Genomic DNA, 11836 nt, shown 5'->3' with positions numbered 1-11836 from the left:
CAATGATTAATAGATGCATTTTTTGGTTTTGACGTCTGCCCTCAAATGTCTCACAAAGTTTTCAGGAGTTTTCAAACGTTTCAACTCAGAACTCAATTTGTTTATTTTTGCGCCCTGAAAATCTGCATTTTTCTGAAAGCATATTTGTCACTGTCACTCAACTTTATTTCGATGTCTAGTCCCCCGCGTTTCCAGCTTGAGCAAATATTTGTGCGAACATTTTCATTGGTGGTCTCTAATCTAAGTGAGTACCTAAATAAGATCAAATTTCATATCAAAAGCTCGTGAGACGTTCTGAATGTGACAAAAAGGATTCATAAGTGGAGCATTTATGAATTCACGCCATGAGCAGAAAAATGAGTTTTGAAGGATTTTTGAAATTTTTTATCTTCACATTATTGCGCGCCCATTTTTCTTTGTTGACTTTTTATATCTCTTTTGAATTATATCTCTCTTTTAGTTTTTTTTCTTTTTGAAACAATTGCTCGGCGGTGATTATAAACCAGCAATCATTTTTTGGTGAAAGCCAAGTCGTATTCTCAAAATTAATTTTCATGAATTCTCCTAATTTTGATAATCATATCGAAAAGTGATATTCCATTTTATTGTAGGCTTAAGAAACGGTACCTGTATATCATAACCCCACCTTTTGAAAATTAATTTTGTTGTAATAAATGAGTGCGAATAATTTTGAATTCCGAGGTTTAAAATTGCATTACTTCTAGAAAAAAATGCTTGCCGTTTAATGAAACAAAATTTTAATTTTATTTTTACTTTAAAATGTGGTACTCAAAGTCCCAAAAAATGCCTCAAATTGAAAAAAAAGAAGTTAATTGAACTCAGATTAATTCAGAGAAATTTACGAAAAAATTAGGTTGAATTATTCGGAAATATTTTTTAAAGTTTATATCAATAAGTATTTTTGAAAATATTTAAAAAATATAAAACGTGCTTATTTTTTGTTAAACTACAAAAAGATGAAATAATTGTCGTATTCGCTGATCGCATTGTGACCGATCCTCAATCGCGACGAGTTCGAGCTGGCCACGAAAAACTGAAAAAATAATTGTTTCTGAATAATTGGCTCTGATTTTTTTTGAAATGAGATAAATAGGTTTACCGTAGAAATAGAACTAAAAAATATCAGTAATTCATGATCCTAAAAAATGTTCACTAAAAAATGTATCAGCATTTATTGCCTTTGTATATTGGAAATTCTCCGGATTAAAGAAATCTTTTCAGTTGTGCAAAAATGTCTCGTGTAAAAAAAAAGAGCTTTTGAAATAAATTAAAACAATTGCTGCAAATTCAAATTACAAAATCGCAATACAAATATTTAAATTATGTTTAAAATACAAATGTCTTAGAAAAAGTTTTTCGTCCAACTTCTGCCAGTTCAATTTTTACTCTTATTTTTATTTTGCGTACTTGTACATGAATTTGATAATGAAAATCGATTATTTGGGCAAACATTGTCTAGATTCGATTTGGGGGTTTTTGTGAAGAGAACGTCTCAATGTGCACTCAAAAAATTAGAAGGACAAAATACAGCTTTAGGTAGGAAAACGACAAGTGGAAACAAAGAACAAACTTTTTACTGTAAATAATTATTTTGGATATTTTTTGAAGGTGTAATATGTTGTTCGGATTTTTTACCACTGAATCAGTAGTTTTAAATTAATTCACTACTGGGGATACTTTGCCTTTGAGAAAATTCTTGAATGTAATTATCGACAATAGAAAAAAAATTTATATGTACCGAACGATTTCCAGAAACTGTTCGAAATGTTTCTTTTTTATACACTAGTTTAAGGGTGTATCACCAATATGAAATTCGTCAACAAACACAAAACCTATCCTTTGCGGGCACACGCATATCTTCAATTTATTCCAGCAAAAACGGCTGCAGGACCGAGTCTGTGTGGAACCGAATTTGCATACACTTTCTTTTCCATATCCATCGACTTCCTCCCTTCATATTTTTTGTCTTTTCCAAATCCTATATAGGTTCTGCAGAATTAGTGCTCCAACTCTCAATTAATGGAGTGTTTCTGACAATCTCAAGCCTGTCATCATTGTCTATCTATCCCTTCACCATCTCCAATTACGTTTTCTCACCCCATCTCGATTTCAGGAAACAGCAATGACCGAACGGCGTGTGGATCCTGTCTCGGTGCTGGGCAAAGACATTGCGCCGGTCCTCTTTTCGTACCTCCAACTGCCGCAAAGAACTAGGTACGTCCCTCAAGTTATTTATTGTTTGTCGCCTGTTCCTGAGGAGCTCCCCCCTACATCTAGTACTTCATCCATCAATTTGTTTGGTGGTCTATCTTGGTCGTACCTCTTACATTTATATAAAGTTTACTAGTTCGTTTTATTCACTTGTTCAAAAAATATAATTGAGGGGTACTGGAACGACTTGCACACGTCACTCAATCATTATATGACCTTTCGAAAATGTTTCTAAGCAAAAGTAACAAATAAAATAATAAACTGACTTATTTCCAGTAACTTTTAAAGTGATTTTCAGACTTATTTCAGAGAAGAGTTTTCAGAAGAGGCTGTTCTCTTTAAAGCAACTTATCAGCCTGTATCGACCGCCTTTGCTTTGTTTATAATTGAATGGGAACAATAATTGAAACGAAACAAAACTGGGCGCGAGTGATTGAAATATTTTATCTGTCACACAAAACTTAATAATACTCAATGCAAAAAAGATATGAGCTATCAAGTTCGAGTAGTTGCGGTTAAAGATTTGCTGCACATTTTGAACTGCACAACCTATGTTTTCATCGTTGTGCCGAAGTTTATATGAAAGTTCAAAAAAAAGTTAGTGAATTTTGTTTTAACTTTTTGAAAGTATTTTCACTTTTGAAAAATGTTTCAAAACGTTGATATAAAACTGAGTCAAAAAATAAAGTGCCGATTGGCACATTTAAATTATGCGAATTTAAGGGAGGATTTGAACAACTTATTAGTACTTTTAATTGAAAATAATATTATTTTCAGAAAGAAAAACCGTTTTTATCTATTCTCTTAACTTTTCAACAAAAAGACTTTGGCACAGCTACGAAAAAATGAAATTTTGTAAATTTTATGCCGATAAAACTAGTTGAAACAATTTTGGTTGCAGTGCCGTTCTGAAAAAGCTCAAACGTACGATTCAATATAATTAAATGTTATCTGTTGAAGATGTGCACAACCATTCCAGCACTTGAAACTTGATATTTAGAAGTACTTTTTTGTTACAAAAAAGTATTGACAGTGAGGATTTAGTCTAAATACACTTACATTAATCCAATAATATCCAATTTTTTTTCAGAGCTTTCGAAATTTTCAGTAAAAGTTTTTGCAATTTCCAAACTCCGAAAATTTTTAATTTTATGAGTATTAATGACTGTGAAAAGCATTATTAAAAGGTTTTACAGTAATGTTTGGGCATTGTAGCTTCTTCGAGCAATTTTAAACACATTTAAACAACGTCAGGAAACACGAAACATCCCGGTGAAAACTTCTTAGAGTTTCCCACTCACAACACACCTATCACTATACACAATTACATAAAATAAAATAAGAATCTGAGGATTCCATCATAACTCATCAATCGAACCTCAAAATATAGCATTTGAAATCGAGAGACAGCTGAGAAAGTATCCTCGTTTTTCGTTTTCCTAGCCCCAGACTCGGGTGGCTCTTCTTTTTCGTTTTTCGTTTTCCTTGCCTTCACAACTTATATCTTGTCTTTTCGTCTCTCGTTTCGTTTTGCGTTCATTTCAATTTCTTGGCTCAGTTTTCTTCCAGCGTCCACTATCTATCTTTTCATCACTGGTGCAATTGACCACACAGTTGGTTGTGTCCAACACGCCAATCCAATCCTTCATCTTCCTTCTTTTTTTCGTTTGCTGGATAATTTTTGACGATTCCCTACGTTTTGTGTAATCTAGTTTCAAAATGCTGGCATGTAAATATCAAGTTTTACACCAAAACGTTTGCACCAAAAAGACTTTTGAGTATTGTCAAAATTGTTTCCGTTTTAAACTTTTTTGAGTTGCTCATTTCTTTGTAGAGTATTTAATTGCTCGAAGCCAATGTTAGCAGTCCTAAAAATAGAATTAACTGCATTTCGAGTACTGTGAACTTTTTTAAAAAAAATTTCCTGAAATACACATTTTTCTGCCTCTGAGATTGTTGCTTAAAAAGAATGACAAAATAAACAAACACATTTTTTGAACCCACAAAAAGTCGTCAGTGTTCTGTTTGGAATCTCCTCAGCTTTCTGAGTTTGAATTGTAACAAAACAACACGTTTGCGTAAGACTCTCTCTCTCTCTCTCTGGCTTGTTGTGCATCAAAACACCAGAGGACGACCAACATGGTACTATTTTAAGGAGCTGTCTGACATTGTTATGCAGCTTGTTTTATGTTCTGAAACTGAAAAACTCTGCAAATTGTTGTCTCAATTTGTGACTGCGTTAATGTCAAATTATCAAACTTGTTAGTTTATTATAAATGATTGTAATTCTACCAAATTGTAACTTCTATGTATACGTGAAATAAATTAATTTTAGATTAAATTATTTCAAAATGTTAGCCAGTTTTGTTTGAGTGTTTTTTAAAGAAATTGTCAAAAATTTTAGATCCTTTGTTTCATTGAAATATTTCTTTATTTTGGAGTACTTGTAATGTTTTCTTTTCTAATTTTACTTTTTTTCTATTGATGAATGACAAGGTACTGTGCTAAAATGTATGTACTTAACTCAATTTTGCCTTTTTTATTCAAGTATTTTACTTGACTACTTTATTTTTTAAGTCTGTTTATTTTTATATTTATTCGGTAAATTTTAAAAAAATTACAAAAAACCGTTCGTGTGGGAAAAAACAGAATTTTTGGAAAATTACTTCTTTATCGGATTTTGTTCAATTAAAAAACAATCATAAGCAACTGAATAGGCATATTTCCTATTTTTGTATTAAAACTTTATCAGCAACTATAACAATAAGCTCAAAGGTAGAGTCGATTTTATGAACTGTTTCCTTGAGATCTTTTTAATCTTAAACCTTTTCGACAAATTTGTGGGTCGAGGAAGTAGGCTGGCATTGCCAATTTATTCTTTTGTATAAAACAATTTTTATGAGGTTTCTCATTGAACACGGTATTACATCCTAGTTTTTGATTGCCGTTTGGTTAACGACGTATTTTTAATATGTGAGTCAAGGTTTTTCAACCAGGTATGATCAGGTTTCTGCTCACATTATAAAGATTTCCTTCGCAGCTCGTTGCAACTCTGAAAAACATATATCAGTAACTGTTGTGCTACTTTCAATAACTCAGTTTAAAGTGTTTGCACATTTTTGTATTATGTAATATAATGATACTGCGATTATTATTAGCTTTTTTAGCTTCCGGTTTATTTTCTTTTTTTCTGAGTTTGCCAAGAAAATTCATTTCCTCATCGTCCTCTCTCCGACCTTTTTCATCATATTCCCAAAAGACCTGTTTCGCTGCAACATTTTCCTGGTTCTGACGCAATCCACTGAAAAAATCTGAACAAACTGCTCCCACCCACTCACTGAATATCTTCACTTCTCATTTCTTCCAAAAATCTGACTTACCGCGATACTCCCCTCAATTCCCCAGTGGTATAAAGAAAATGAAACAAAACACGAAAGTGACATCGAAAAAGGGTGCCAGTGGGAGGGGGTAGACAACAAACACACCGACAACATATACACAGAAACGACATGGCACACTTGCACCCTCCTCAACCCGCCTTCTTCCCCTCAAACACTAGCAGCAGGAGGGAGCCCAAAATAAGAGGGTCCGCCTTCCGCGGATTTCTGGTAAAAGTGGATGGAGAGGAAGCGGCAGATGGCGGCTGCTCTACGCCATCCGTTGGCGCCAAAAAAGGGAGAGTTTTCTGCTAGTAGTGTGCGGCACTGCGCGCTAAAGCAGTAAGGAGAAGCTGTTGGAAAGAGAGAAGAAGAAGAAGCAGCAAGCAATGCTCTCTTCCTCTCTGGAGAGACTCGTCCTTCGGGGGGTCCGTCGCCCGCTCTTTGTTCGTCCCGCTATAGTGATCATATAAAAAGTTTCATGTTGCTGCTTTTTCGGGCCATTTTTGTGTTTTTCATCTCCTCCTGTTACACCCCCATTTCCTTTATGCTCGACTTTTCGAAGTTTCAATTCTCAAAGTTCACCTCCCACATCTTCCGGTGGTGGTCGTAGTAGTGGGTATCTAACTAACATGAATAACCAATGTAGACTTCTTTCATTTTTAGTTTCTCCACTTGGTGTAAGGCAAAAAAAATAATTTGGTCTGAAATTATGTTTTGCAGTTTAACAATTAATTGAAAATTTCTAAAATGACTAAATATCATTAAACAAGTTTTTTTTGTTCAATGTTATAATTATGTTGAAAAAAATCAAAGCCCAACATTGTAAAGGTTCGAGGATGCGAAAATGTTTCAGAAAGTAGCCCAAACGTTTCTAATTTCGCACTGACTATTAAGCAAAAATCTTCATTCGTTGTCCCTTTTTAATTTTGTTTTTGAAAAAAAAACATTGGAAAGTGTTTTCCGAAAATTTCATATTTGAATAATTTTCTTCAAAACCCATTTTTGAAAACTCAAATTCAATAACTTCAACTTTACTCTAGCTCCACAACATTTCCAAAACATGCACATTTCCTAGACATGTTATTTTATAACGTCCCCAAGGATATTTAGATTGTTTATTTTGGTTATTTTGATTGAGAGAATCTTTTGAGATCGACTCTTACATACTTCTAGAAAAAGACACATTTCTAATTGGATTACTGCTTACATCTGAGGAAAAAAAAAAGAAAAAAAGGATGGATAATTAAATATATTCTGGTAATTTAGATTTCAATCCAGATGCGTCCCCAGTGTTCTTAGAAAAATTTGTGGCTCGTAGATCTCAAACCTTCCAGAAACAAAACAAAATGACATATTTTTAGAGCTCCTCCCTATAATTCTTTTTCGAAGAGACCACCGATTCATTAGACTCTGTTTTTCTTATACATCGTTATCCGATGTTTGTAGTAGTAGTCCGTCTGTTTGTAATTTTGTTCGCTTTCACATTTTCAAAGACGTTTGTCGTCGCGCTTGTCAACACTGCCATTCGGTTATGGCCCATAAAAAGAAGCATTTAGCAAATTGGCGGAAGCCTAAGATATCTCCCTCTCAATTTATTGCTTTTCTCCGGTTTTCCTGCTCCGTTTCTTTGACAATTTCCAAGATTTTTGCAGAGCTGAACGTGTATCTCGTGGGTGGAAAGACGCAATTATGGAGGCCACAAGGAATGAGACGAAACCAGTTTGGGTTTATATAATCTTCCGGAAAAATCACTGTTCAGGTTAGTTTTATTTTTTCTTTCAATAATTAAACTATATTTCTTTTGCAGGGCATGAAAAAATGACAGTAAACATTAGTTTCGATGGACCAATCTTCTGGAAACGTCAAGTCGCTTACATCTACTGTTGTTCATGTCATTTTGATGAGCATGAGGTATGATTTCAATCTTTGGTCTCTTTTATTTTCTTACTGACGGCATACGGTAATGTTATCAGATACTTCTTCTTTCAAAAATACCCATGGGAGCTGGAAAGATTGATGGCCTGTCTTTGTCGCCATTGATATTATAAACAGCAAGAAAAACGATGCACATAGAAGAGAAAAACTAAAAGTAATGATAGCAGTCAAGAATTTTTAGAGAAAATCTTTGAACATTTTGCAAAGATTCCAGAAGACGGATCGTTACACTCTTGAGATTTGCTAGCTTTTTTCCTAGCGCTTCTGAAACTAAGAGTTTCGTGTCATTCATCAAACCTGTTCTTTTCTATGTTGTTGCCGAGGTTTTTGAAAATACTAATCTCGAGAGAATCTAGAGAGACTTTTGGACCTTTTGAAGTTTTCCAGTTGAGCACTTCTCCGAGATTTTTGAATAAGCAATGAGGAACTACTGGGGGCTTGTCAAATCTTTTCTAGTATTTGTTCTTCAGACTACCACATAACATGACAAAAGTTCATAGGCATCTTTTCGTAAAGGAAACGCCGGAAAAAACTACATCCATTGAAAATTCATTGCGGACTTACTCAAGAACAATTTTGAATAACTTTGAAAAGTGCTCACGTCATATGGGTCAAAATAATGGATTCGTAGAGCAAATAAATAATTGTTTTGTTTTTGTGAAATTGAATAATGTGGATTTGTATTGAAATTGATAGAAAGAAAATCGACATGAACAAAATATTACAATCTAGATCAAGGCTGCGCGGTTATTATTTTTTCGGCAAATCTAACTATATGAATTTTTAAAAAAGTACAGAAAATTATTTATTTCTGTTAAAACAAGTGCCATTCAATTCAAATAGTGCCGGAAAGTAGATGCTTTCCGTTAAAAGTGAATTTGAAACTTTTTTCGGCAACCGGCAACTTTCAGGTACTAGTTATGGTATTTTTAAAACTCTCCAACAAGAATAAATATCACTTTAAGTTTGAAACAACATTTTTAACATTTCTATTTCAATTTCTGATTGAAAAATTTGGATTGTCATACTGAAATAGAAAGTTTCGTCAGTTTTCCAAACTCGGATACTGAAAAATAGAAATGAAAACGTACCTCCAAAAACTATTCACATCACATATTCCGTTTTATTACAACTTACAATCTTTTTATAATCAAAAAAGGTCCAACCTAATCCTTTCCCGGCATTCTCAAAACTAAAGTAAGGTCATAGATCCTTTGTATACTTTGATCGTTTGCTCCTTGGGACATTGATACGTTTTGATCTGAAAACTGAGGAGAGGTGGGAAAGAGCAAAAACGATCTGAAATATGATATATGACGGACCTTGAAAAAAAAGTGTTTCTGCATCTATACATTTTAATTTCGTATTTTTTAGTGTGGGAATTGTAATTCATCCTTTCCCAATGTATTGAATTTCCGTGTTGCGTTTTATGGACCATTAGGAACTATGTGCAAAAAGAGTTTGACAGCACAGCAGAAATGAGCAAAATGAAACAATTGTGGAAATGTTTGCGACATAAGTCGCGTTAAAATAGGATTATTTTTTGACAGGAGTCTTCAAACGGGAAATGAATTGATCGGCGAAAAAAGAAACGGTTAAAGTCTATTTTAGCATGCTTCTTGTTAAATGAAACAGTTGATTAGTTGGCGAAAAAAGAGAAAGAAAACAACTCAGTAAACTATTTAGTCACTACTGCAGAGTCTGATAGAAGATCGAAGTTCTGAAAAAAGATGTTCCAGGGACCATTGATGGCAATTCTGGAGAAGTTTGAACAGCGAGTGGAGCGTGTATGTTTGGTCGACAAGCCGGTGGACTACCCATTTCTCCCGGATTCCCTGTTTTCATACATGGCGAACAAGATGCCAAAACTGCAGGTTCTTATTCACTTTTTCTTTCAACTAAACATGTTTTTTTGCTTTTTCAGTTCATCTATCTACGCGAGCTGGACCTGGAGAAAATCAATCGAGGAACCGTAGTTGAACTTGCCAATCATCCGAACTTGAAAAAGGTTACTTTAGCATTTAGCCATGCATGAGAGCTTGCAACAATTGGTTTCGTTTTCAGGTGATCGTTCACCTCTGCCGAAACTACGAAGTACTTGAGGACTTCCGAAACTTGCCACAGCTGCTGGTAGTAAAGGGAGAGATTATGGGCTTAAAAGTAAGTACATGGTAATGAAATAAAAATGATAGATACATAGTTGATATTCTTTGAAAATGAATAAAAATCAACTATTATTGGAAAATGATAAATGAGATCTCTTTTTTTTTGAGATATCAAAATGTGCTTAACAACAAAATTACAGCAATAAAAAAAACATCAACACTTCCCATGAAATAATTTTTGGCTAATCGCGTTAGGTTTAGGCCTAAAAGAAGTGATACGGATTTTAACTGTATAAAATATAACTGTATAACTGTATAAACTGTATAAAAAGAAAATACATTTCGAAAGAAAACAATTTCACAAAAGTTTCGAAATTTTTTTTTAGATTTTTTAAAATTTTCAGTCAATTTTTGTGCAAAGTAACAAATTTTTATATTTGCTACTTGGGCATGTTGGATTATAATCAAATACTTTAATAACTTTAAGATTTTTCAAAATTTTCCGTCAAAGTTTTGGTAAATTGCCAAATCTTCCAAAAATGAACACATTTTTGAAAAATTTAGAGCATTGATGAAGGATCCAGCCTCTAAAATGTTTAAATAACAACAGTTGAAACAGAATCAGTATTTAAAACTCGCTGAAAACTTTTATTTTTTTGTTCAAATTCCAAAGTATATAAGAATGAGGTTTCTACGATTTTTTGACAGGAAAATTTGAATAAATTTTTGGGAAGTTTTTTTTATGGTTTTCAAATTTTAGCTCAAAACTTTATAACCTACTATTTAGGCAATGCTCGGAGACTTTGAAGAAGAAATTGCCAAGTCAACGGCAAGCAGTTCTGCCCAATCATCAGAAGCGTCAGCTCACTCGCCGGTGCCTGTTAACAACGGATTTTAAATATGTCTTCCAACTATGTAGTTTTTGAAAACCATTTTTTTCTGTGAAAATTGACTTGTCCTTTTTGCCATTTCTCTTCATTTTCTTATTTAACAACTTTCAGTGTTTATTTTGAGATTCCAACTTTTTTTCCAAACGAATTTGTATCTGTCGCCATATGTCTGTCAATATGTTCTGCCAAGAAAAAGCTTATTACTAGAGTTTTCCCCCTCAAATTTGAGATCTTTCAGTTAGAGTTTTTGTTTTATTTTTAAATTTCTCAGACAAGTATCTCAATTATATGTTTTTTGCCAGTAATAGATTTATTTGCAAAATCAATTTTATAACGTCTCCATTTCTCCCCTATCTTTTTATTTTCTAGCCTGTCAATGAAAATGTCTCTGTCAATACTGATACAAAACACATTTTTACAGGAGGAATGTCGAGAGAGAAACAGAATATTAAATCTGATGACGCCACAGCCACAGCCACTTTATATCAATTGATAAGAAGAATGAAATGAATGGAGAAAAGTGCTCGGCGCGAGGAGCTCCATCAAACATTATAAAGCGTAACGGCGCGACTTTGTGTGGCTGCTCCTCCTCCTCCTGATGCTCAAAATTTTTGCACACCCTGCGCAAAATTAGACTTTTCGAAATTAAGTAAGTAAATAGGAGAACGCGTCGTCAGACTGGCAGCGAGATCAGAATGAAAGTAGAGAGTGGGTGAGCATCAAAAGGCTACCATTTTGTTTGTTTTTACGCTGAGCACACCAAAGTAATATGAACCTTTCCTCTAGCCATCAACTCATCGTCTCCTATAGTTTTCTTCAGATTTTAAAATTTAAAATTAAACGTTTTGACCACCATTTAAAATGTCCTTGTGTTCAATGAAATCAAGAAGTTTAACTACAAACCGCCCCTATTTCCGTTTCTCATCATCAGTGTCTATTTTTATCTAACGTTTCCTGTGATCAGATGAGATGCAAACAATTATAAAAGGTATCACATCAATGACGTCCAACACTTCTCAGTTGATTTTCAATTTGCTGAAATATCAAGAATCAAGGGGGCAGAATTTGATAAGGATTTTTTGAACACTTGAGATTTTCGTAATTTTTTTAGATGTAAAGTAGAAAATGGGATGCAACATGGAAGTCTCAGTTTCGAAAGTTGAAATGTAAATGAATCTATGGTTTTCCATAAAATTTAAAAACTTGATTCAGTTTTAGCTGAAACTTCCAAAAAATGCAGAAAGTAGGTGCTTGCAATGTCGAACAATTTTCTGGAAAAAAACCAATCAGTGAA

General features: G+C 33.7%; 1 protein-coding gene and 1 non-coding gene across 5 annotated transcripts; one reads left to right on the top strand and one right to left on the bottom strand.

Moving 5' to 3' along the window:
* Positions 1 to 2128: 2128 nt before the first annotated feature.
* Positions 2129 to 10938, top strand: Y72A10A.1 (the record flags this gene model as incomplete). 4 transcript variants are annotated; one of them, NM_001381001.1, is made up of 7 exons in its annotated part: positions 2129 to 2235; positions 7265 to 7371; positions 7420 to 7523; positions 9287 to 9421; positions 9472 to 9555; positions 9612 to 9707; positions 10440 to 10938. In NM_001381001.1, the coding sequence occupies 6 exons, from the start codon at positions 7302 to 7304 to the stop codon at positions 10548 to 10550; spliced, it is 600 nt and encodes a 199-aa protein (NP_001367510.1). The 4 variants fall into 4 exon arrangements, 3 of the variants coding, with proteins under 3 accessions (NP_001367510.1, NP_001368608.1, NP_001317895.1); NM_001381000.1 differs by having other exon boundaries at positions 2144 to 2235; positions 10440 to 10550; NM_001330902.4 differs by lacking the exons at positions 2129 to 2235; positions 7265 to 7371; positions 7420 to 7523 and having other exon boundaries at positions 9296 to 9421; positions 10440 to 10550.
* Positions 5782 to 6070, bottom strand: C34H3.6. The gene has a single exon (NR_071229.1). It is a non-coding gene; the product is annotated as an Unclassified non-coding RNA C34H3.6 (non-coding RNA).
* Positions 10939 to 11836: the final 898 nt, after the last annotated feature.

This window comes from Caenorhabditis elegans, chromosome X (genome assembly GCF_000002985.6).
Source record: "Caenorhabditis elegans chromosome X".
Taxonomy (NCBI): domain Eukaryota; kingdom Metazoa; phylum Nematoda; class Chromadorea; order Rhabditida; family Rhabditidae; genus Caenorhabditis; species Caenorhabditis elegans.
The sequence above is the reverse complement of the archived record's forward strand: the minus strand, read 5'-3'. Positions and strand labels throughout refer to the sequence as shown.